Source organism: Aphelocoma coerulescens, chromosome 3, assembly GCF_041296385.1.
Source record: "Aphelocoma coerulescens isolate FSJ_1873_10779 chromosome 3, UR_Acoe_1.0, whole genome shotgun sequence".
Taxonomy (NCBI): Eukaryota; Metazoa; Chordata; class Aves; order Passeriformes; family Corvidae; genus Aphelocoma; species Aphelocoma coerulescens.
In genome coordinates this window covers 29,657,843-29,680,414 of record NC_091016.1, presented here as the reverse complement: position 1 = coordinate 29,680,414, position 22,572 = coordinate 29,657,843, and the positions used below count along the sequence as shown (strand labels likewise).

At 36.9% G+C, this 22,572-nt stretch overlaps 1 protein-coding gene across 21 annotated transcripts in view; it reads left to right on the top strand.

The window, feature by feature from the left end:
• SYT14 (synaptotagmin 14) overlaps positions 1-22,572 on the top strand; it is a 117,620-nt gene that overhangs the window by 84,199 nt on the left and 10,849 nt on the right. For all 21 annotated transcript variants that reach the window (XM_069009649.1, XM_069009647.1, XM_069009644.1 and 18 more), the window contains 3 exons: positions 1,773-2,041; positions 5,227-5,676; positions 19,261-19,450. In XM_069009649.1, the coding sequence (XP_068865750.1) occupies positions 1,773-2,041; positions 5,227-5,676; positions 19,261-19,450 (909 nt within the window). The remainder of the gene's footprint in view (positions 1-1,772; positions 2,042-5,226; positions 5,677-19,260; positions 19,451-22,572) is intronic.

Below are 22,572 nucleotides of genomic sequence, written 5' to 3'. Positions count from 1 at the left end.
AATAATGGTGTTGACAGTTACCTGGACAGGCTTTCATTTCATTAGACTATGGAAAATCTGGGCGTTAAAAATTCGTAGCAGACTTGATGACAAGTGAACAGAAAGAAATTCAGTCAGGGCTGCATGGTGGTTACTGTCTCATTTAATGCTGTTTGTTGCCTTTTGGCAATAATGAGCAGAAATGCTGTTGCTCTGAATTTTCTGGAATATTTAATCATATAAATTATGACAAGGAAGTCCAGTTTTCATGGTATAGAGAGTCAAATTATATATATTATTATTTTATTATGATTAAAATACCAGTTTAGATTCTAAAATCATGTCCATCTAGTTTCATGAGCACAAGTGATTTAATAGTCATAGGTAAGATTTTATGTTTATCTGCTAGACAGATGACTACAATTCAAGTATAGGATTCCCTGCTGTCTGTTTTGCTTTCCAGCCCTGTGGGACTGGAGTTTCAAGAATTAGTAGCACTGGCTGACTAACAGCAGAAGACCTTTTGCAGGAGTGCTGGAACAGTATTTTGGAATCACTCTGAATGGTAGGCTGGCTCTCATCAGAGACAAGAAGGTTCCTGGTTTCATCTTGTAGGAGTGTTTTAATTACTTGTTTGCTACAGTTCTCTCAGGAATTGTTGAAATAGAGAAGAGCCCTGCATTCCCCAGTTAATATTTTCTTTAACTAGCTTGTTTGGTAGATTTTTCTGTGAGTGAAATGGTATGTTTGATGCCAGAAAACATTTTTGCTTTGAAATTTTTATGTGTAAGGTAATTCTTTATGTCAGGGGCATTGAAATCTTCATTAAAACCTCTACAGAAAATGTAAACAAAATATGAGACAGTTCTTTACCTGTCCTTGATATTCCTTTCATTTCAGCTGCTGCACACCTTGCTGTCTTTTCCCAATTCTGTTCAACTGAGTAATGCTGCATAGTAAAATATGAGATAAATAATTGAAATGTAATTATTTTGAATTAACTTACTATGTCTGTAGCCATGCATCAGGTTTATTTTCTGAGGCGATGTATAACCACATTTGTATCTATCTATCTAGTGTGAAAAACAAAGATGGTCAGCATCAAGTGTTCATCACAAGCACAAATTAGTCATGATCCTTTTTCCACTGTCTTTAGTGACTAGATGTAGTAACTTCCAGTCACTGGATACGTACCCTTTAGCTGTCCTTAACAAGTAATAAAGAATCTGACACACTGCTTCACTTTTAAAATTCACTGGTGAGCAGAGTTCACTTGTGTGAAAGACTGCCTTTATTAGTACCTTACTTGTCTTCTGAGTTTAATTTAGTATCTCCCTGGTGGGCAACTGCATGGGAGGTAATCAGCTTGATATAGTGGCTTTAGGGAGTGCATTTTGTTTCCATAATTGGCCTACATTCCATCTGCACAGAATCTGACTTAAGATATCCAAAGGTTTTTGCAAGGTAAGCATCGCTGAAATTCAAGCCTAGAATTTTTGTCATGTCATATCCGTGCTATATTTATTTACATGTGGTTTGCACAATCCATTCTGACTATACACTTAAAACTTTGCTTTTATCTGAATTTCTTTCATCTGAGAGATCACTCATTTCTGTTTTTAACAATTTTTTTTCAGTAGCATTTGTCATCTGATTTGAAACGTAAATTTAAAAAAAAAGACACACATAGATTTTTAAATTCTCTGTCCAGTCATTTAGATTTACATTTTCCACCGAGCTGTTTGAACAGGAAATTATCAGAAAGTAAGTAAAGCATTTTTACTTATTCTCAGCAAACTGCATTCAGAGGATGAGAAGAACACCTCCGCTGGATGAACTGCAGCCGCCTCCATACCAGGATGACAGTGGTTCTCCTCATCTTTCCTGTACGCCTTCCGAAGTCGGAGACAGCAAATGCGAATATTCCCAGTGTAGCAACAGTCCAAGATGTTCATATAAATGCCCAAGTGAGGGAAGCACAGGACACGAAATAGAAAGCTTCCATAACAAAGGATACGAAGAGGATGTTCCGAGTGATAGCACAGCGGTTCTTAGCCCAGAGGTAAATGAAAATAGTTGAGTGTGGTGAAGCACTTTTTTAATCTAAAGATCAGTGCACAGTTATATGGGCACTAATATTGCAGCTCGTTTCATTTAGAAAAAAAAATAAAGTTTGTCAGAAAATACGACCATAGGATTTCAGATTGTTCAGATTGCTGTAGTTATCTTTATGGCACCTGAACTTTCCAACCAGCTCGCAATAAGAGCCAATTATTATTTAAACCATTTTAAACCAGTCAGAAAATTTCATCACCCTACAAGGACTGCAGCCAAAATTATTCCCCTTGATTTTTCAGATAACCCAAAGAAAAGAAAAGTTCTGTTAATGCTTTTTCAAACTGAACACTCCATAATGTAAAACAAGTTGTATGAAAAAAAGAAAAAGGAAAAAAAAAATTACAAGGATTTTTTTTTTCAGTTGTAGATGTGGTATAGTGATTTGGGTCACTTAATTTTCCTATTTTCTTCTATAAATTCTAATGAGAGATATATATATATATTCTTCTGTGAAGAAATCATCTTTTCTGACACATATTTCACTGAAATGTCTTTAACAACCAGTTACTGCACTGACATCTATGGGTAAGTCTAATTAGTGATGCCATGTGCAGAAGAGGCTCCTTTTGGTACAAATTTGTCTTTTGTTGCTACCTGAAGTTTTGAAGTGCGTGTTAGAGTTCAGTCCTGATGTTTCTGTCTTAGCAGACCTGCTGGTAAGTTGATGCTGTGTACCTGGGGTGTTTGTGCAAGATTTGGAAGGCCCAGCTGCGGGCTCTTCCCATTTTGTGTCACTCCAGTCATTAACGTAAGAATACTCAATAAGAGCTGAGAATGCTGCCAACTTTTTTTATAGCCACTCAAAACTTCAGGAGTGAAGCCTTTAGAGGAATGCATTCCCACAGCTATGTGGCAGCCAGGTTAAAACAAGAATGTTTCTTAGCCCAAAAGGCTTTGTTTTGGCATCAGTTTGTTCACATGAACATTATCTTTGATAATATGAAGATAAACTTGAAATACCTTTATTTTACATACTTGGAATAATTTATTGTATGACCAGTAGGTTGACTGGTACTTATTAATGTTTTCTGTTTCAGTATCCCTATCAAACCAGCTGTTGTAACATTACAGGTGATCAGTATTTTATCCAAAATTTGAAGTGACAATAAAAAATCTGAATTTTAAGATTAAACCACAATATTAGTGGTTTACAGAGAGTTCAGAAGATGAGTTCAAAACAGATGCATCTTCTACAGTTCCAGTAAAATTACATTAATAAAGCCATGATAGTGAGGTCCTTGGCCACAGCAGCGGGGTTGGAAATGAAAGATCTTTAAGGTCCCTTCCAAGCCAAACTGTTCTGTGATTCTATGTTTCTATGATAATTTTTGGCATATTCATATAACTCCTGTGGACTGCAACAGGAGCTGCATGTGCAAGTAAGTTTGTAATTTGTGTATTCTTTGCTGGCATCTCACCATGCTCTCAGTTGTTAGCTGTCTCTTCAAGCAATGTGATAGGTTAGCTTTAAAATATGTGTATACTCACACTGAAATAAGGTGGTGTAGTGGGTTGGGTTTGTAACCGGGCGGAAACACCAATTTAGTGTAGTGGTTTGGTCCAAAATACTCATTACTGTTTATCTTCTGTGAGATAAGAATTAGGAGAAATTCAAAGCAGGCACCAAACCTTAAAGAATATAAAGAAGTTTATTAACAGACCTGAAAGAAGGAAAAAAAAAATTATACCACCTTCAGAACTCTCCTCCTCCCCCCACCTTCCTCCCTTCTCCCACTGACAATTAAAAAGACAACCCTTAAGATGTTCAGTCTGTTTACCACTTCCATAATAACCTTGTTCAGTCCATTTAGAAAGAGAAGTCTCTTCTTGCTCGTGCTATGAAAACAGTATCACACCAAGACAGCCGCTCACTTCCAAATATTGTTCAGTCCATTTAGAAAGAGGAGTCTCTCTGCCTTGCATGTGAATCCCTTCCCCCGACTTGCAGCTTTTCCCGCAACTGCTTTTGAGGGTCTACTCTCGAAGTTTTTTGGGGTACAATTTTAAGGTTGAGCCGTTCAGAAACAAAAACAGAGGCCCTTCTCCTTCCCTGGGAGCAAAGGGTCTTCCTCATCTTCATCGTTAGGACTGTCTCTGGGAGCATCTCTAGGAACTGAGGTTTTCTCTTCTCCCATTTGGAGCAAAAGTCCTCATCGTTTCCATCTCTCCCCGTCCAAACTTCTCATGAAATTACAGCTGCGTCAGCATCTGCCTGTCTCAGCACAGGTGCTTTTGCTTACGAGTTGAACACTCCACCCCCCAGATCTTCATGAAATTACGCTGGGATACTCTGATATATCATAGCTTCGCAACAGAATTTCAGCTTTAAGCATCTCCTCTCTCTCTTCCGTCAGGTTTTCAGCTCTTCACAGCAATAACAGGGTTAATCTCACCTCGGCCTTGCAGCTGTGTGGCTTATCGCTGTTGGTCACCTGACCTCTGCCGGACAGAGGTGCCACTTTGCTGAAATCTTGGCCGCAGTGGGGAGGAGGGGCGGTTCCGAGCCGCTCTGGCTGCCCACAGCCCTGCTGGGGGGGTCATCCTGGAGCTGTGGCCCGCTGGCCCCTGCACGGGGCCTGCAGCCACCTGTCCCAGTGCCGGAAACGAGAGAGAGCTTGGGGGGGAGTTTGTCTATTCTTAAGTGTGGATCACAGAGGCGGTCACAACTTTAAGTGGCTTAAAGAATTGTCCATGTTCAAACTGGCCAGCTGATAGGTTCTATCAGGTCCCAGAGGAAGCTGTAAGCACCCCTTAGCAAGGACATCCCTTCTGGGACTATGCTCGCTAACCTATGACAGGTGGTTTTATCTTGTAACAAATGTATATACTTTTTAACATGTGAGGCACAGAAGAAGAGATCATTACAGCTTAATTCAATCTGAGTTCAGACTGATTGGCTCCTGGATTTTGGTGGTATTGGCCAGGTAAAGTCTTGATTTCATCTTAACTGCCAGTTAGCCATCTGCTTGGGCATTCAGTGCTTAATAACCTTGTTTATGAAATGAACAAAAAGATCATAGTGCCTTCATATTGTCTAGAGTAAGCCTTGTATTTCCATGGTAGATTTAATAATAGAATACAATAATTAAATAAATAATTGCCTTTTTTTTTCTTCTTCTTCTTCTTCAGGATATGTCAGCTCGAGGATCATCTTCACAGCTTCCTAAACCTTTTGATCCTGAGCCAGTAGCTAAATATGGCACACTGGATGTGACTTTTGACTATGACTCACAGGAACAGAAGCTTTTGGTGACAGTGACAGCTGTCACAGACATTCCAACATACAGCAGGACAGGTGGAAGCTCGTGGCAAGTACACCTAGTTCTTCTCCCTATAAAGAAGCAGAGAGCAAAAACCAGCATCCAGCGGGGACCGTGCCCTGTCTTCACAGAGACATTCAAATTTAATCACGTCGAGTCTGAGATGATTGGGAATTATGCAGTTCGCTTTCGACTGTACAGTGTGCGGCGCATGAAAAAAGAGAGGATTGTGGGAGAAAAGATTTTTTACTTAACAAAATTGAATCTTCAAGGGAAGATGTCAGTGCCAGTGATACTGGAACCTTCTTACAGTCTGCCTGTGAGTATTAAATGAGGCAGAATAAGAATGCAGTGAGATACAGTGTCCTGAATTCTGGAAGAATAGTGTGTATATTTATAGAGTCATCACATCCACTCAGTTTTTTGAACAGTCATAGCACTGTGTTAGCACAATGATAATTTTCTTAGAGCTTCTCTAAGTACATTCACTTTCCACCTGCAAAAGCTGCCCATATTTTTCCTTTTAATTACTTAGAAATTTCCACTCCATAAATAGGGATATAGTGGTGAATGCACATATACATGCATATCGATATGTATATGTATGTAATAGTATATTCTTTTCTTTACCACCTGCAGCACTTCAATTTAAAAAGAAAAACACACCAGAGTGAAAAACAAAAAGGAGCTATATTAGCAAATGCCTTCCATCTGTTGCAATTAAGTCGTGGTTGCAAATAGGTATTTTCCTTTAAAGAAAGAAAAAAAGATAGGAAAGAGGAATTTTGAGAGTATAAAGCCATTTTTAATAACTTCACATTAGAACCTTAGAAATAATTGATTTCTGGTTCAGTCTGAAGTGAAAAGTAGTTGAAACTGAAAAGAATTTTTTCTGAAAAAGAACGACCTATCTGATGGACAAAATTTTATGTCCCCCCAAAATGATATTTTTAATAAAGCAAAGCAGCAGTAATTAGGTATAAACATAGGTACCATAAAAGATCACTAAACTGGCAGCGATCACCATCTTCTTTTTTGTTTTTATGAGAATTTAACTATGCTTTTGTCCAGAAAGAGAATGTTTGTCATGCTGTGATCTGGGCATCCTAGACTAGGAGTATTGAGTGTTCCTTGCTTAAGAGTTGCATGTGCGCTATATTATAGACTTTTGGGGGAAAAAATTGATGATTGTATGTGTTTTATGGGTGTTTTTTTAAACAATCAATAAAAGAAAGAGGAGGAGAAGGGAAAGAAGGGAAAATATTTTTTTAGGTGAAGCAAAGCAATTAATTTGTTCTGCGTTTTGGAAAAAAGTTTGGACCAATTTAAGTGGCATTTCTGTTGAACATGAGTATTGCCAAAGACTCAAAATGAAAGTCTGTAGTATTATTTAATGACTAAAAATATATTTATTAGTAAGAGCTGAGGTTAAATCATGGATCTGATGGAGAATCAGCTCACAATGGTCCAGATTTTTCACGGTTCCTTAAGAAACACAAAACAGTCTAACCTAAGGATGAAATGGTTCACCTCTCTAGAGAAAACTTTCTTAGCAAAGAGTTTGCTAGTTTCACAGTTTGGAAAAAAGCACCCCATGACAAAAAACATTGAATATTCTAAAGGTATGTGCTTAACTAATGTGTTTTCAGTAGGTTCATGTGTAAAATTTACCCAAGTCAGTGAAACAGGGCAGTGAAGGGGCCAAGCTTGTGATTAATTGGTGTATCTCATTTGTGCACTGGTTATTTTTCAGTATTATTTTCTTGAGTTTTTGGGATAGGCAGAGTGAAAACAAGTTCCATGAGGCATCAAAGATGATAAGGTTATTACTTATTTTCTGTTATAGTAAGGCATGGTGTGTCAGCAATTTTCACTCCTCAGTTTTTGGGGGTTGGAACAAGAATAAGGAGTATTGGTAGAGAGTGAAGGGATCTTCCAGAGTTTGTTGTAACAGCATTTAAGCAGCTCTACCTGTTGCCAGAAAGGATCCTTCAGACTCTTGATAGCTTGAATGAGGATCCATGGTCTTCTGGAACTACGCAAATCAGTTTTTAAACCTTTGGAAATTCATTCACTTCCGAGTTTATAGGTATTTTTATCTTATCATTTATAGCCAATATAATATTTTTCAGTGAGCAGATCTATTACAGGATTTTACATGTATTTGTTTTGCAGGAGTGTTAAAATTGTGTTTTTAGGATGCATGACTGAAAGTGGGGGGCATCCTTGGGTTCTTGAGCTCAAGCCCTGTTTACTCAAAACAGCCAGCTCATCTTGATCACAAAATTGTGAATTTTCATCTGAAAACATCAGGTTGTTTTGTTTGCAACCTGAATTTCTTCATGGCCAAGTTATTACCATTTGTTCTTGTGCCAGCATCGGCCTTGAGCTTAATTAGTTCCTACCCTTCTCAGGTGTTTGCCTCTGGGTATATTTATACACATTGATCGGATTCCTTTTCAACTGTCCTTTTGCTAGAATAAACCAACAGTCTTTATGTACAACTAATCATAAATGTCAGGCAGGAGTTATTTAACAGGAGAAGGTAAGTGCTGTTTGAATTTGGAGACATCCAGTTGCTCAAGGATATTGGCAGTTATAAGATCCATGATGAGGCACATTGTACATTTGGAATTAAATTTGCCTTGCTCAGTTGCAGAGGGTTTTGTTGCTGAGAAGTATGTATATGTGACAGCTTTTTATGAAGAAATTTCTTGGACACATGACAGTTGTCCTATTTTTTCAACTGCTTCTCATTATATGGATTTTGTATATTAAATATACCTTCTGTCATTGAAACTTCCTAATCCATTGAAATATCTGTGCTAATCTCTTCTGCAGAAATGTATTTTATTTCCTTCTGTCTATGCCTGATATTATATTAATGTATTTTATTAATCATGTGCCTTCTGACTGTATAAGAACAGTTTGTATCCTGTGAACTTCAGTATTTTTTCAGTGATACCTTAAAGCTGTACACAAGGGAATCTGGCTAAAGGTAGATCAGCAAGTTCAGTGCCTTTCAAACATAGTGACATGCTTACATGAGTGGGGCCTGCAAGTCTGGTTATTTTTAAAAAATGAACAAGTGCATGTTGTGGTGAGGACATGTCACTAGTATGTTCCTTAAATAGGTTTCAAAGCTACACATGGCTTCAAATTTACAAATATATTCACAAAATACCATTTTCACCTAAGATTTCATCCTGTTTCTCTCTTTCCCACATTGTGTGTAATGTCTTGCATTAGTAGCTATTATCCCCACTCCCGTTGCCATTTGTCTTTAACAGTCCTGTGTTGCTGCAGTTCTCCCACATAACAGGGAATTCCTCCTCAGCCCCCTTATTTATCACACGTTTCCTTCAAGTTCAGTGTATGTTTGAATGAGGAGGAAGCAGTGAAACCAATATGAGTTGGGCAGAATGCAGTTGTCACTGTTATCTGAGACCGTGTCCCTTTCAGATTTAATAGAAATTGTCCATTGCATCAAATGTTTAATAGCAGAGGTGTGGTTTCAGCAAGTACATTGTGGTTTTGTCAGAGTATAGTTTGTGTGGGAAGATATTTATTGATGCTTTCAGAGAAATTTTCACTTTAGTACAGCGGAAGACAAATTTTTTTTCTCCCATCTTGAAGTTTAGAAAAGCTGTTTATTTCTCTTCGGGAAATCCCTGTGGACCTGTTTTTAGTTACTCTTCGTTCTTCTCACCCACAGAAGTTTTCCTGACAGTGAAAAACAGCCTCCAGTATGCTGTGATTATAAAAACATATAAGCAGTTTATTGAGTGAAATCTGTTTGGAAAAGATCAAAGAAACACGTGTAATCCACTTTACCATCCCATCAGTTGCTCTTTGGTGTAGAATAACAGCAATCAATCGTGGTTTGTATTTTGTGATTGATTTGGGAAGCACCATTTGAGTGACCAAAACATACCTCTTGCTGCTAAGCAAATCTAGTGATCATTCATTATGTATCATCAAATTGCAAGGTGTTTAGTGGGAAGAATTCCATTTATTTTTCTGTCTTTCTCTAACATTCTCCATTTCTAGCACCTTGAACACCCAGTGTGATCCCCATAATAAAGAACAGATTGTGGAGGCAATCATAGGTGTTTTAAAGATTATTTTGTACATCTTTACTATAAATATCCAGAGTGTCTGAATAATTATTTTAATTAGTTTCTTTGAGTGAAGGCATTTATGTATGCAGTGTATAAAGATGCTCACTCTTGCACGCACACATGCACTCTCTCCACTATAAGGACAATGGTTAATCATCTAGTGTACACTGGTTTATGCACTGTGCTTAAGGCATTTATTTCATGTTGCCCTTTATGTGTGGCATATCTTCAGTATTCCTTGTAATGTTTAGCAGCTCATAAACTCTGCAGGAATAAAGGCTTTCAGAGTGGCATTTCTTTTTTGGGAATTCTTGCCCATTATAGAGTCAAGCTGTCAGGTTTTGTGCAAATTCTTAAAGTATAAGAGTCACTACTAATGACTTTACTACTGTGTTTTTATGGTATGATCTATCCAGGATTGTATTTGGAAGGCTAAATACTAAAATTCACATGTATAAACAGAGCTTTATTAAATACCAGTAGGATACTTTCAGCTGCTAATGAAAGAAATGACTAAGACTTGTCTAGGGAAGAAACAAAAAGACAAAATATTTTGTTCTTAGTATTTTAACTGGAATTCTACCTAGAATGAACAGTTCCTATGTGATGATATATAAATGCTTTTGGTTAGCTTGTATAAATTAAGTCCATCAAAGTAAGGGGAAATTGTGTTTAAACCCTGAGCACATTTTATCTCAGGAATAACTTACTCAATTCATCTGAGTTAGTGGTAGTAATACACAGAAAATCAGAACTGATCCTTTGACAGAGTGAGAAAGATGGCTCCTGCAGTTTCTCTGAAGAAAGTTATTAGGTGATTGGAAAATGGTGATAATGTTGGTGAGGCTACAGGAGAACTTGACAGTACCTGGCAAACAAAGCATTCTCCCTGTGTTTGGCTGCTCACATAACATTTCATGGCAGTATTGGCAAGCAGCAGCCATTTTCCTCTCAGTGTTGTGGCTAGGAGTAAAAAAATTGACTTTCAACTCCCTTGCTGATACACAAATGGGAAGCAAGTTCCTACATGGGTAACCAGATCTGATACCATAACCCTGAATGTAGGATACTGAGAGAATTTTTTGAAGTCAGCAATGTAAAGAATTTAATCTAGTTTTCAAAATCATCACGTGGTCACACAGAGTAAAATAATTTAAAAACAGGTATGCTTTGCCTTTAATCAGTGAGTTGCTTCAAAAAGTTACTTACTCACTTTGATTCCTACAATCTTTGATATTTGAAATAATGGAAGCTATGTTTCAGACATGATATTACTATTTTGAGTGTACAGTGATGCTTTTCAGTCTCTAAAGTGCCTCCAGTCAAATGACAGGCTGTGAATGACTGTTCTAGATTAAGTCAAAGTAATCCTCTTGAGCACTACTCTTACTTAGTCAGAAAAGCCAGTCCATCAGTGGCAAACATATTATCTAGAATTCTATGTCTATTTTTGAGCATCTTTAAAAAAATAAAATAGAGAAACCTTATCAATGTGTAAAGCTAAAAAAGTGAGGTAACTGTGAGATTCTGAGACTATCATTCTCTGTAGTAAAAGTATGGTCTCCCCAACCTGGATTGTGATTTCTAAGAGCAGTAAAGAAAATAATCATACTGTAAATTTCCCAGAAGTGACTTTTTAGAAGTTAAAAGTAAAGATTATCAAGGTGTCCCTTGTATGAAATTTCCACTTTCAAAGACTATGAGCTGCTGCTTAAACCTTCCTCAAGCAACTCTTTCAGTGGAGGTACATTCTTTAACTTACCAATCCAAGTAAAATTTCTGTTTCCCTTAGAGGTGCTGAATTTCCCAAATATTTTATTTTCTTATAATTTTGACTCTTCTTGTTGCATGTATATGTACACACAAGTATTTGTTGCTGTTCTTTCAAGAAAACTAGAAAAGGTCAAAACACAGAATCAGTTCTGTTTGCAGGTTTGAGCACCCTTCATCAAAAGCATGTGCACCATTTTCCTTCCATTTATTTCCATTGAGGGAAGTCCTAATCAGAGATTTTGCACAAACAGATGAAGTCACCTAGTCTGCAAATTCATAACATACATGGTTCTGGAACTTTTGAATTAGTTTTTGATTTATTTACTGGATGATTCTTCTTATTGTTCTGGTGGGCTTTGCAGTATAGCATAAATCTTCTTCACTAGTATTCTTCATTTCAGACTTGAGGATCTTCAGGTAATCACTTCTTTTGTATATTCAAGCAGCCTGTATTTGGTATCAGATAAGCATTTCTGTTCATAAGGTGCCTTTAGCAAGGGATCCTTTTAGTAATAGTGTGTCAGCCTCTTGTCAGGTTTGCCCTTTGTATCATTTGACCTTGAGCTGAATCTTTCACAGCTCCCGTCTTTCTGTTGGGCTTAATCAGCTGTCAGCTGGCCCCAGGAGAATCCAGCTTATCTGTTCCCTTTCTTTTTGGTGTGTAGGATAGCTCTAAGAACCGAAGCAGATCCCTTCGACTGGAAACACCTGGTGGTCCTCTGATCATGAGATTAAATGTGACCTGAGCAAATCAAAAGGGCACCACTAGCAAATGTTAATCACAAAGAGTTTACCTGATAAATACATTTTAAATGTACAGTTAATGGTATGGGTTTGTTCATTGTGAAAAATAATTGCATGTATGTTTATGCAATCAAATACTATTCCATAGATTGACTACTCATAAATTCTGCTTACTGTTTGATGGCTGAATCGTTCTCTTTTCCCAGACTGAAAGGGTATAATCAAGAGAAAAATGAAATTATTTGCCATTGATCTCCCCAATGAGCATAGACCAAATCCAGCTGGACAGAGCATTGTCATTTAAAGAAGCCTGGTCTTGGAAGCTGTCCCACAGTAACATCTCCATGCTGTTACATATTTGACAGGGAGTAAAGAGAGGGGGAGGTGTGAGTGGATCCGGGTGGGAGCTGTTAGTGTAGCTTCATCAGGAATGCAGGTAAAATGTCTGCATTTTGTGTCAGATGTTCTTACCTAAATTGCTAACACAAATATCTAACAGCTTTTAGTGCTTGGATGTTTCTTTATGCTACCTGTCTTATCTCAGAAAACAGAATTCGATAGTAAAAGGCCTTTTGCCTCTTTTCCTCCCATGGCCCATGGCTGTATAAAAAGCTGCTGGACTTCTGCAGTGTAAAAACACTACTTTTGCAAATGCTGTAAATTCCTTTGTAGGTTCTTTTCCAAATGCCTTCACTGCTTCTTGGGTTTGCTCTGCAAATTTCAAGCCTGTTACATCTGTGGAATAGCTAGATGACCTTTTGTCATCTGCCAAAGGTGTAATTTCAATACAGACTAATAGAAGTTATAGAAAGTTTAAATGTTTCCTTTTCAGTAGAAAACTAATGTTTTGTTCTGCAGAGCTGATAATTTAAAAAAAATTTAGGCACAAAGTACTAATAGCAAATTCTCATGGAACTGGAAACACAGCACAGAAATCTCTCTCTGAACTTGTTCAAAATCTTTCAGAAAAGTTGAGTGTTGATTTGCCATTATAAAGAATATGTAAATTTTATTTTGTTATTTTTATATTACTATTAAACTATTGTGTCTTAAAATTTGAAGCCAAACCTTTCTTTATCAATACAGTATTCTTATTAGAAAGCCCACAAAGATTTGAATGTTTATTTAAACTAATTAATTTTACATTATTTTGGAATGGAAATTTGTGTACTATCATAATGTATCTTAGGAAGTTTGTTACAGTGTCTATGGTAAATTAAAGCTGTGTACAGAACTTTTAAGGTTTTAGTCCTTTGAATCTAGTGAATCAAAGAATTTTAATTTGAGCTCAATTTTTCAGTGTTCTGTCTGCGTGAAAACCATGTGTTTTTTAGGATTTTGTATCCAGAAATTTTTTCTCTTGAGAGTAAAAAATAGGGTAGAGCAGAAGCTTTTGATAAAAAAATGGGAATATTATCATTTCAGATAATCTGATTTTCAACTACATTAATAGTATTTTAATAATCAAAACAATCAATTTGATGTGAATACCATTGATGTTGGGTGGAATTATTTGCTAAAATCGGAATTTTTGACTAGGAAGGCCGGGTAATTTTTAAAGCTTGCCATTCTACCCAAAATAAATGTTTTCTTCCTAAGATCAAGTCGCATAATGGAAAGATTATTAGACTACTTAGTTTCATGTTTGTGATTTAAGTTGACTAAGTAATGCTGTAAAGTGTTAAGTACATGAATAAAAATGCGCATTATACTTAATTGGAACATGCTTCAAGGAAGCTATTAAGCAAAAAATCCCAAATAATTACCTGTCATAGATAATTGTGCTTTCCTAAACTTGAATCTTTGTGAGATGCTTAAAGCTATATGTTTCAATGTTGGCAAGTTCAGATTATAAGCTTAAAGCAAAATACTGATAACTATGTGTTCTCTTAATTTCACCGTACAGGACAGCTGGCTTTAAATTTTGACATTCTTAATTATTTTACATCCCTCTGTTTTCAGGGCTGTGTTTGTCAGGTGGTTGAAGTTCTCTTTCCCAGGAATGATCTGGATATTTTTTAAACAGTGTTTTAGCTTTGAAACATGTTTTTGTAAAATAACTGGTGCTGAAGCCAGAATGAAGCACTAGTGAAGGACGTGGAGGCCCTAGGTTTGGTTTTCTCTCTTGGGTGCTGGTCTGGAGCCTGTGTGGGGCTTGGGTGCTCTCCTCACCTCAGCAAGCTCAGAGGGGAACAGGAGCTTCAGGGTTCAACACTGGGGTGGTGATTGAGAGAGATGAATGCTTTTATCTAAAAGCTGTTGGACACCTGGGTTGAGGGCCTTCCTTTGCCCACCAGGATTCAAATTTTTTTTCCCTAACCTCTCAGTTGTATTGATCCAGAAGTAGAAAAAATAATGTGCAAAAAAGTTCTTTAAGGGATTAGTGGTATAACATTAACATTTAAAATTAGAGAGAGACATTTTGACAAGTAACATGCTGTGAATCAGATTTTTGTTGCTGAAGAATTGTCAGCAAGGTTTCATCTTTTCTGTGTGTATTTTGAAAAGCCAAAAGAATCAGATGCTCTTGTTTCGTAAGCTTACAGAGACATGATTTTAACCTGTGCATTGAGGAAAATGAACTTTTCACTGCCTTCAGAGCATGGCCACATTATTCCCTGTCATTAACTCCAGTTGGCTTAAGAGCAGAATTTATAAGCAGAACTTCAGGGTATAGAAAAAGAACAGTAGGAGATGAATATGTAAGTAGCAAATACCATGTTTCCATGGAATTGTGGGGAAGGAAGACAAATAAATACATTTTACATACATTACCATGGATGCAAGTAGATGATTATGCTGTAAGAGGTAAGGGAAAAACACTATTGAAAATGCCTCTCAAGTTTCACATGATGCATTCTATGTGTTCATGTCCATTGGCATGAGGGGAAAAAAAGAGTGTTCTTTTTTTGATTGCCAACTTTTGTACAATGGGAACATACAAAATACAAAGCCTGCTTAATGGGAATGATTTTATTATATATTTATTTAGAAGTAATGTTTCTTCACTAGATAATATATGCAAAAAAGTCATCAAGGACAATAGTTTGGAGAATTAGTAATTAAAGTTTTGTAGGATATGACAGGTATTACTTTTACAATCCAGTGGAAAGCAGCAATTCTTGTAAGTGTTGATAAAATAAAATCAGACTAACTTTATTACAAAGTACATTCCTGTGGTATATATGGGAAAGGTTTAGGTCCTTTGCACACAACTCTGTGTTAGAAAATTGAGAAGCTGAACATTTTTTATTTACTGCAGTAAGACAGATATTTGAACCAAATATTTGGAATAGACTTCACCATTTCTTTAGCTGTGCTTACTGTTAATAATGTATTTATGCCTAAATTGACAAAAAGGGTTCAGGATTTAGTATTAATATTCTGGAGACAACCCCAAGAGACAGTTTCTTGCATTGCGGGCAGATCAGTAACACTTTGACAGTTCATCTAAGTTCTTAAAAATCCACATATGAGGTTTTGTGACAGTTCTTCCTAGGCTCTTCTGCTGCTTCACTGACCTTGAAAAGCCTTTGCTCTTATGGAACCTTAGTCCTTCTTTTCCTTGCTTGTTAAATTACACACAGTGTTTATAGAGGGTGAGCGGGAAGAGTTATGAAAATAAACTTACTTAGACATTATTTCAAACAAATAGTGACTTTTGCTCTGAGTCTTAAGTTTCCCACAGGGAAGCAACAGTATCAAAGTGGGCTACGGATAGCTTTACAGACAGATTGAATGCAGACCTGCATGGAGATGAAAAGCATCTGGTCACACTGTAATGTTGTCATTGGAGTTCCATCTATATTCATGTTGTACCAATGAGCAATTTCAGTGTTAATCTTTTACAATTTGCCACTTGATTGTGGAGCTTATATTTTGAGCAGGTAAAAGTGTGACTTCTTGTCTGGCTTTTTTCATGATGAGTTTGTTAGTGCCCTTCTAGAATTCTGACTTGTGTAAACAGAAAAAAGCCCTCTAAACAGAAACTTTAATAAAGCTGTTATTTCCAGTTCTAGTGCAGCGTATGACTTAGCACAAAGTCAGGTTCTTTGCCCACAGATGTCATTATCATGGAATATCTTCCTTAAAACAATTAATGGATTTCCCTAATGTGAACAATAAACTGTGCTGGAGAAAATACTTTAAGAAGATACCTAACAATAATCAGTATCTCTGCTTTTAACTTTGTCCTGCAATGGAAAGTCTTTCTTCAGTTGTTGATCTGAGCCCAGTTGATCTCAGCTGTGTCTTACCATCCCTGATTCAGCTTTCTTCTTCTCTTCCTCATAAAACTTTTCTGTTTTCTTTCAAAAGAAAACTGACAAAATGTAGCCTTGCCCTCCCCGTTTCCTCTGGTCTTTTACATACTTGTCCCCAAATCCTCTGTTTTCTCCCTTATTATATCCACAGAAAGTACACTTTGGTTTATGTTGTTTAATCTTTTTTTACCCAGGAATATCATTCTGTCTTCTAATCTACTTCATTTTCCTTCTTAACATTTCACTTTCTTTTATATTAGGATTTTCCAGTTCATAACTGAAAAGCAGAGTATTTTTTTTAATACATTTGGGTCAGCATGAAACAAAATGAATTGAAGCTGCGTTTTTTTTAGAGTGAAAGGGAAAACAAAACACTACTTAGACTTTTCCTTCAGTGCATTTGAGTGCTTTATTTTAATGTCTTGTCTATGTCCCCACAGCATTTTGTAGGAAAGAGATTCATAAATTTATGATACAATAAGGATTAAACAACATTCTTTTTCCTCAAACCTGCAAAAATATTTTGGTTTAGAAAATACTGTAGCATAACATTTAAGTTAGACTCTCTCCCCAGGTTTTTATCTGGCTTACATCTACCAGTCCTTTCTGTGCACCACTTCTAAGGTACAGTCATTTACTTGCATTTCCATCCACTTAGAGTTCTGAAGCATCATCTTGGTCTTCTCAACCCACCATTCAGCTGGTGAGATACTTTTGCCTGGTCTTGACAAAGGCAGTCTTGTCCTTCTCCTATCCACTCAGGATTCTTCTGTAAAGGAATGGTATTTCTAGCCCATTTTGTAATACCTCACATTGAATTTTTCAGTTGTTTTCCTCCTCTATGATTCCACACAGAAGCTACTTGTCTTCCCTTTCCTGGTACTTCAGGACCCATTCCCACTCAGTCGTCATTCATTTACTACTCGCTATTTCTAACAGGCTAAACCTTACTCTGATACCCATTGTAGTGAGTTTAACTCTGCCATAAACTGATTTCTAAGTCCCTCTTAGGACATCAGTAAACTGTACAAATAAATCCCAGTTAGGAGAAGGTGCTATCATCACCTTTCTCAGCATATCAAAGCCCTTTGAGTATTTGGGGCCACTGTTACTCAGCTGCCTGCTTTGTGTTACATCTTTTTTTGTGGGCTTGCAGCATGATCTCAGTCAAATTTGAGACCTAAGCTTTGAACAGTGTCAGGTGGACTGTGTTAAAATTCCTGGCTCAAGAAAATAATAAGGGGAATAAGCACCACAGGGATAATGTGTTACAATTTCAAAAGACCAGAAAACTTAAGTAATAGCTGCAGTTGTGACAGGCTGAGGCTTTCAACTGTGCAGTGTATGCTGTGACTGCTGAATCAAATCATCTTTCTTTTAAACTTTCCATTTTGTTTCTTCTGTTGAAGTTAGGAATCAAAAGTTTCCTGTTCTATGAATGACAGGAATCAGAGAATGAATGTATACTTGTAATTAATTTTCAGCAATTAACAATTTGCAAGCAGTTTGAAATTTATTCTTGGCATGGAATAAAGAGCTTTTGGAGAAATAACCAAAGATTTAAAATTCTGAATTTGCAGCTTGGGAGAGGGAAGTCAGAGAAATTTGTTGAGGTCCTTCTTCAGTATTAAGAATACATTTGCTAACAACAGTGAATGTTTATTAATGAGGAACTGGATTGCTACTTTAAACTGCAGCTAGACTTTTGGAAATGTTCTGTTGGAAAGAGGTAGTTAAAATGTCAATAAGAGGGATATTATTGTAGGTATCATGTCTTCTGTAATTTGAGATTCTGTAATGCATGTGGGCTTTATATGTCAGCTGAATTTACTTGCTTATAATGTTAGCATTTATCTTGAGGAGGATTTGTGCTATTTAGGTTTTAGGTCTGATCTTATGCCCATGTCAGCTGTTGCTGGAAATGATAGAGACATTTGGAATCTGGAAGAATCAGCTTCACAAAATCATCATGCCTCCTTGAAAGAGTGATGTCAGGTTCCCAAATGAGTCAAGCCATATTGGAAAAATCTGTGGACCCAATTTACATTTTTTCTGAGGGAATCATAAAGAGATGTGCTGATAATTCAGAAGTCCCTTCTTGGCAACCAAACACATTGCCATTCCATTGGCTACATTCCATACAGTTTTTTGTTTTCTGTGGTACCACTCTTATGTGCCAGTGCAAATGAAAATAGGAGCAACCATGGTGTGATTAGCATGGCAGCATAAAGAAAGTATTTTTTTTTTCCTTTTTTTTTATGGCCAATAATGAGGAGTTAAAATGATAGAAATTAGTATTAGAATCTCCCTTTAAAGATGTGGTGTGGTGAGAATGCATGAGAGATCTGAATTTTTTGGAAGCTTTCAGGGTGGAAATTAAAGCATTGCTTCCTGAGCTTTGGATGACACTTTTCCTTTCCCACCCAAGACAAAGGGATTATTGCAGTTCTGTATCCCTGGATCAATTAAATTCCTTGTAAGCTGATTTATTCTAGACAGAACGCATTTTTCTAATTGCATGTGTTCTGTTATTTCGCTACTCATAAATTCAGTCTAGAGAATAACCTTTACAAAGGATGAATAAGAATTTTCTGCATTTTATTATCTTCAAGGTTCCACTGGTGTTTTCCATTTTTGGAAAGTAAAAGATCCAAGGTTTAATGTTTTCCAGGATGTGGGCAAGTTATGTTACAGGTCTTACCTTAGCAATTGAAGTAAATGGGGACCATAAAGACTGTTCTTCATCTTTTGCCATTATTTCTCCTTAATCAAGAAGCAGTAGAAGCACCTAAGAATTGTTTGAATTTCAGACCACTTTATTGTTACCTCTAACATGTGCAAATTAAGTATATATTAAGAATGTACATTTCTTACTGGGTGATTGAATGGAACTTTGTTATTGTCAGTAAGTTGCTTTCAGAATTTTCTATGCATTATTCTAAAAATCGATTTCCCAGTAACATCATTCCATAAGACACACAGAACTTTTTATCTGTTTTATAGGGTTGTGACTCTCAAATGAGCATGTCAGAAGTGTCCTGCAGTGAAAGTACCTCCTCTTGTCAGTCTCTGGTACATGGCTCAGCTCCAGAAATCCTCGTTGGCCTCCTTTATAATGCTACAACTGGAAGATTATCAGCAGAAGTGATAAAAGGCAGCCACTTCAAAAACTTGGCAGCGAACAGACCACCCAGTGAGTGAAAATCTTTTTTCATCCTAATGCTTCTCTACTGGTGGGGCTCTTGGTAGCAAGGACTTCAATCCTATCACTTAGTCTTACCCAATCAAAATGAAATAGAGCAATCATCAACTAATCTGTTTCATGTTTTATGTTTCTAGTCAGTTGGGAAATAGCAAAAATCTAAAATTCAAAATATTAATTGTAAGTTGACAAGCCTGTTTTAATTTTTCATGATGACTGACTAATAAATTACCTTTATCATAATGATTAATTGCTAAATTACTAATGCCTCACATCACAGGCCAAGAATAAAAAGTCAGTGTTTAAGGAGAAAGTACATGCCAGTTAATATTAATATAAACATTCTGAACAGTTATTGCTGTTCCTAGAGGGGTTGATACTGCAGTTTTTAATTGCTTATGTGCCTGTATATATGTGGTAATATATGTAACTTGGGAATGTCAGTGAAGACAAGGAGCAACCACTTGAGAGCTTTGGCATATTTACTGAGGAGTGTTCACCATCAGAAAGGACTTGAATTGTGTCTTCAAGTATTTGTTCAAAAATACATTTGTCTGCAATATTTGTGACCTTTATATACTTCTTATCTGGAGCCAGATGGAATGGAGAGAATGTTATTGCTGTCTCTAGCTCTTTGACGTAGCTTGAGAATGTTCAGTAACAAACTTCTTAAGAAGATATTTTTTATTGTTTTTTAAGATGGTGTGTCTGATTTACATAAGTGTTAATAAGAAATACCTACCTGTTCCTTTTGATTTTGTCTGGAGGCTCAGGTTTTAGCTACTCTGTTTTTTAAGCCCCAGATTAGTATGGCACTAGCAGATTATCTGCTACTGGATTATGTATTAGGCTGCCAACATTTTGTAAGTGGTTTGCACATCTCACTTTGTCTTCACAGCTTAGGAAGTAAGCCAGACTTGACACTGATGCTCTCTCCTCTTTCTCACTTTCTTGACCCACGTTTATTCTATTCATTACTTGGCTCACCTTACTCTGCTTTGCTTTCTCTATACTTTTCACACTGATGGAGCCAGACTTTGTTAACATGGCCAGAGAAGGAAGGCAATAAACGAATCTCTAATACTTTTATATAATTAGGCAGCTGCCCCAGAGTCACCTATTTGGAAACAAGGTCTAGAAAGAGATGGGGAAAGCCAAAGAGTTCCAAGGACACTGGGGTGTGGGAAGAAATGAAAGGGAGAGAAGAGACCATGTGTTCCCTTAAAGCAAAACCAGATGCTTATCTTTCTGAAATCTCAGAGAAACTCAGTTTTTATTTAATATTTAGAATATGCAAGTTAGGAGGGGTTCAGTACTTGTTTTGAAAACAGAGAGGTTCATTCCCTAGTATGTTAATTGCCAAAATGTGCTCAGTGGGCCCCTGCTGCGTAGCGAACAGTTGTGTGTTTCTTTGGGGTCAAAAATCTGTTTCAGATTGCAAGAAAGGAGCCTAGAACATGGTATGTAGCCCTGTAATACCATGTTCTGTCTAACCTTTTTGGAGGGAAGGTCTTCCATGCTACTGTTTTTCCTCCCCTGTGAGAGATGGGGGAAGATTTGATATTCGTAATAACAATAGCCCAGCTCTGTTTAGGCAAATGTGAGTTCAGAGTTCTGTTGTTTCTAGAAAGCTGGGAACTAATGGACTTTCTGGGTCTGGTAAGACCATGCACAGAATATTATGGGATCCAGATTTCCCTTTTGGGCTGTTTCGTGCCATCCCCCTCCCCTCCCCCCAGCAGTGGTGGCACCTTCTTTTAAACTCCTGGATCCAGGTCCATGCCACTGCCATATCCTATCTCCCTGCTGAATACATCGTGGACATCTGCCAGCTTCAATCTGTGCCATCATTTCCACAAAATGAAAACTAAGGCCCATAGGGATGATGATGATGATGATGATGATGATGATGATGATGATGATGATGATGATGATGATGAAGAAGAAGAAGAAATGTCCTGGTCACATTTGTTGTTTGGACTATCAGTGGTCCAAAATCCTGAGAAGTGCTGCAAAGTACATGCGCAGTTCAGTTTTCATTCATGTATTGAGGAACTGTGATAGAAATGGAAGCAATTACTCTTTCCCACGTTTCTGTAGTCTAGGGCTTGTGAACCTGTGAATTTTTGTGAAGTGCTTCTGCAGCAAATATGAACTGAATACTAAATTTCTACTTCTTGCTCTACATGCTCCTCTGCTGCATAGTTGTGTGTTACATAGTAACTAATTTAGCAGTTGAGTACAGGCAAATAAGCCAAATCCTGCAGGCAGTGACAGTGGATGTGTCTTCTTTGCTTCTCTGTGTGACAGTTAATATTTTGTCTGAGAAAAAGATGCTTCTCAATTTTCCTTAAAGTTTAGTTGAAACAAGGTGTCAGCTTTTCCCTATTAAATCCATTTGTGTGTATGCATGCACACACACATTAAATCCATAAAAATGTGGATTTTAACAAGCGAGATCTTTACATTCTGGAGACCCATCATTGAATTTCAGATATGAGTGTCCCTCAGCTGTTTTTAGAAATTGCATCAGAGTTATTCTCTTGCCAAAGTTCATAACTACTCAATAACTGAAGTATTAAAGTTGAATATCAGTAACTATAAAAGCTAAGGGCAAAACCAGCTTGGTTTTCAGTTCAATGATTTTTCATTTTGTTGCTTTTAATATATGAAGTTTAATTACTATGTGCAGTTTTTCTAAATATGCTGGAGTTTGCATGAAAAAGCATAAGGTTTGATAAGGATTTTTACCCAATCTGTTATAACTTAATCATTTGCATGATTCTTGCTATGGTGAGTGTAGTTTAAAACCCAGTGTCTGTTAGTCCTAAGATAACCTGTGATGTAAGCAATGTCATTTTTGTTAAAGGTTATACAAAAACTGCACAAAATTTTCATTTAATTGAATTTTACCTAATGATCCTTTTGTTCAGTCCTTTTTTCTGATCTGTGCTGCTAAGGTTTCATGTTCTTACACTCCAGTGAATAGTATTTCCTCTTAAACTTTAACCTTTGATCCTCTCTCACCTAACTATTGACATCTGGTCATTATTTCTTTTACTGCTTTCCACCCCCTGTTGTCAGATGGACTGTTCTGTTGTCTAAAACACTTG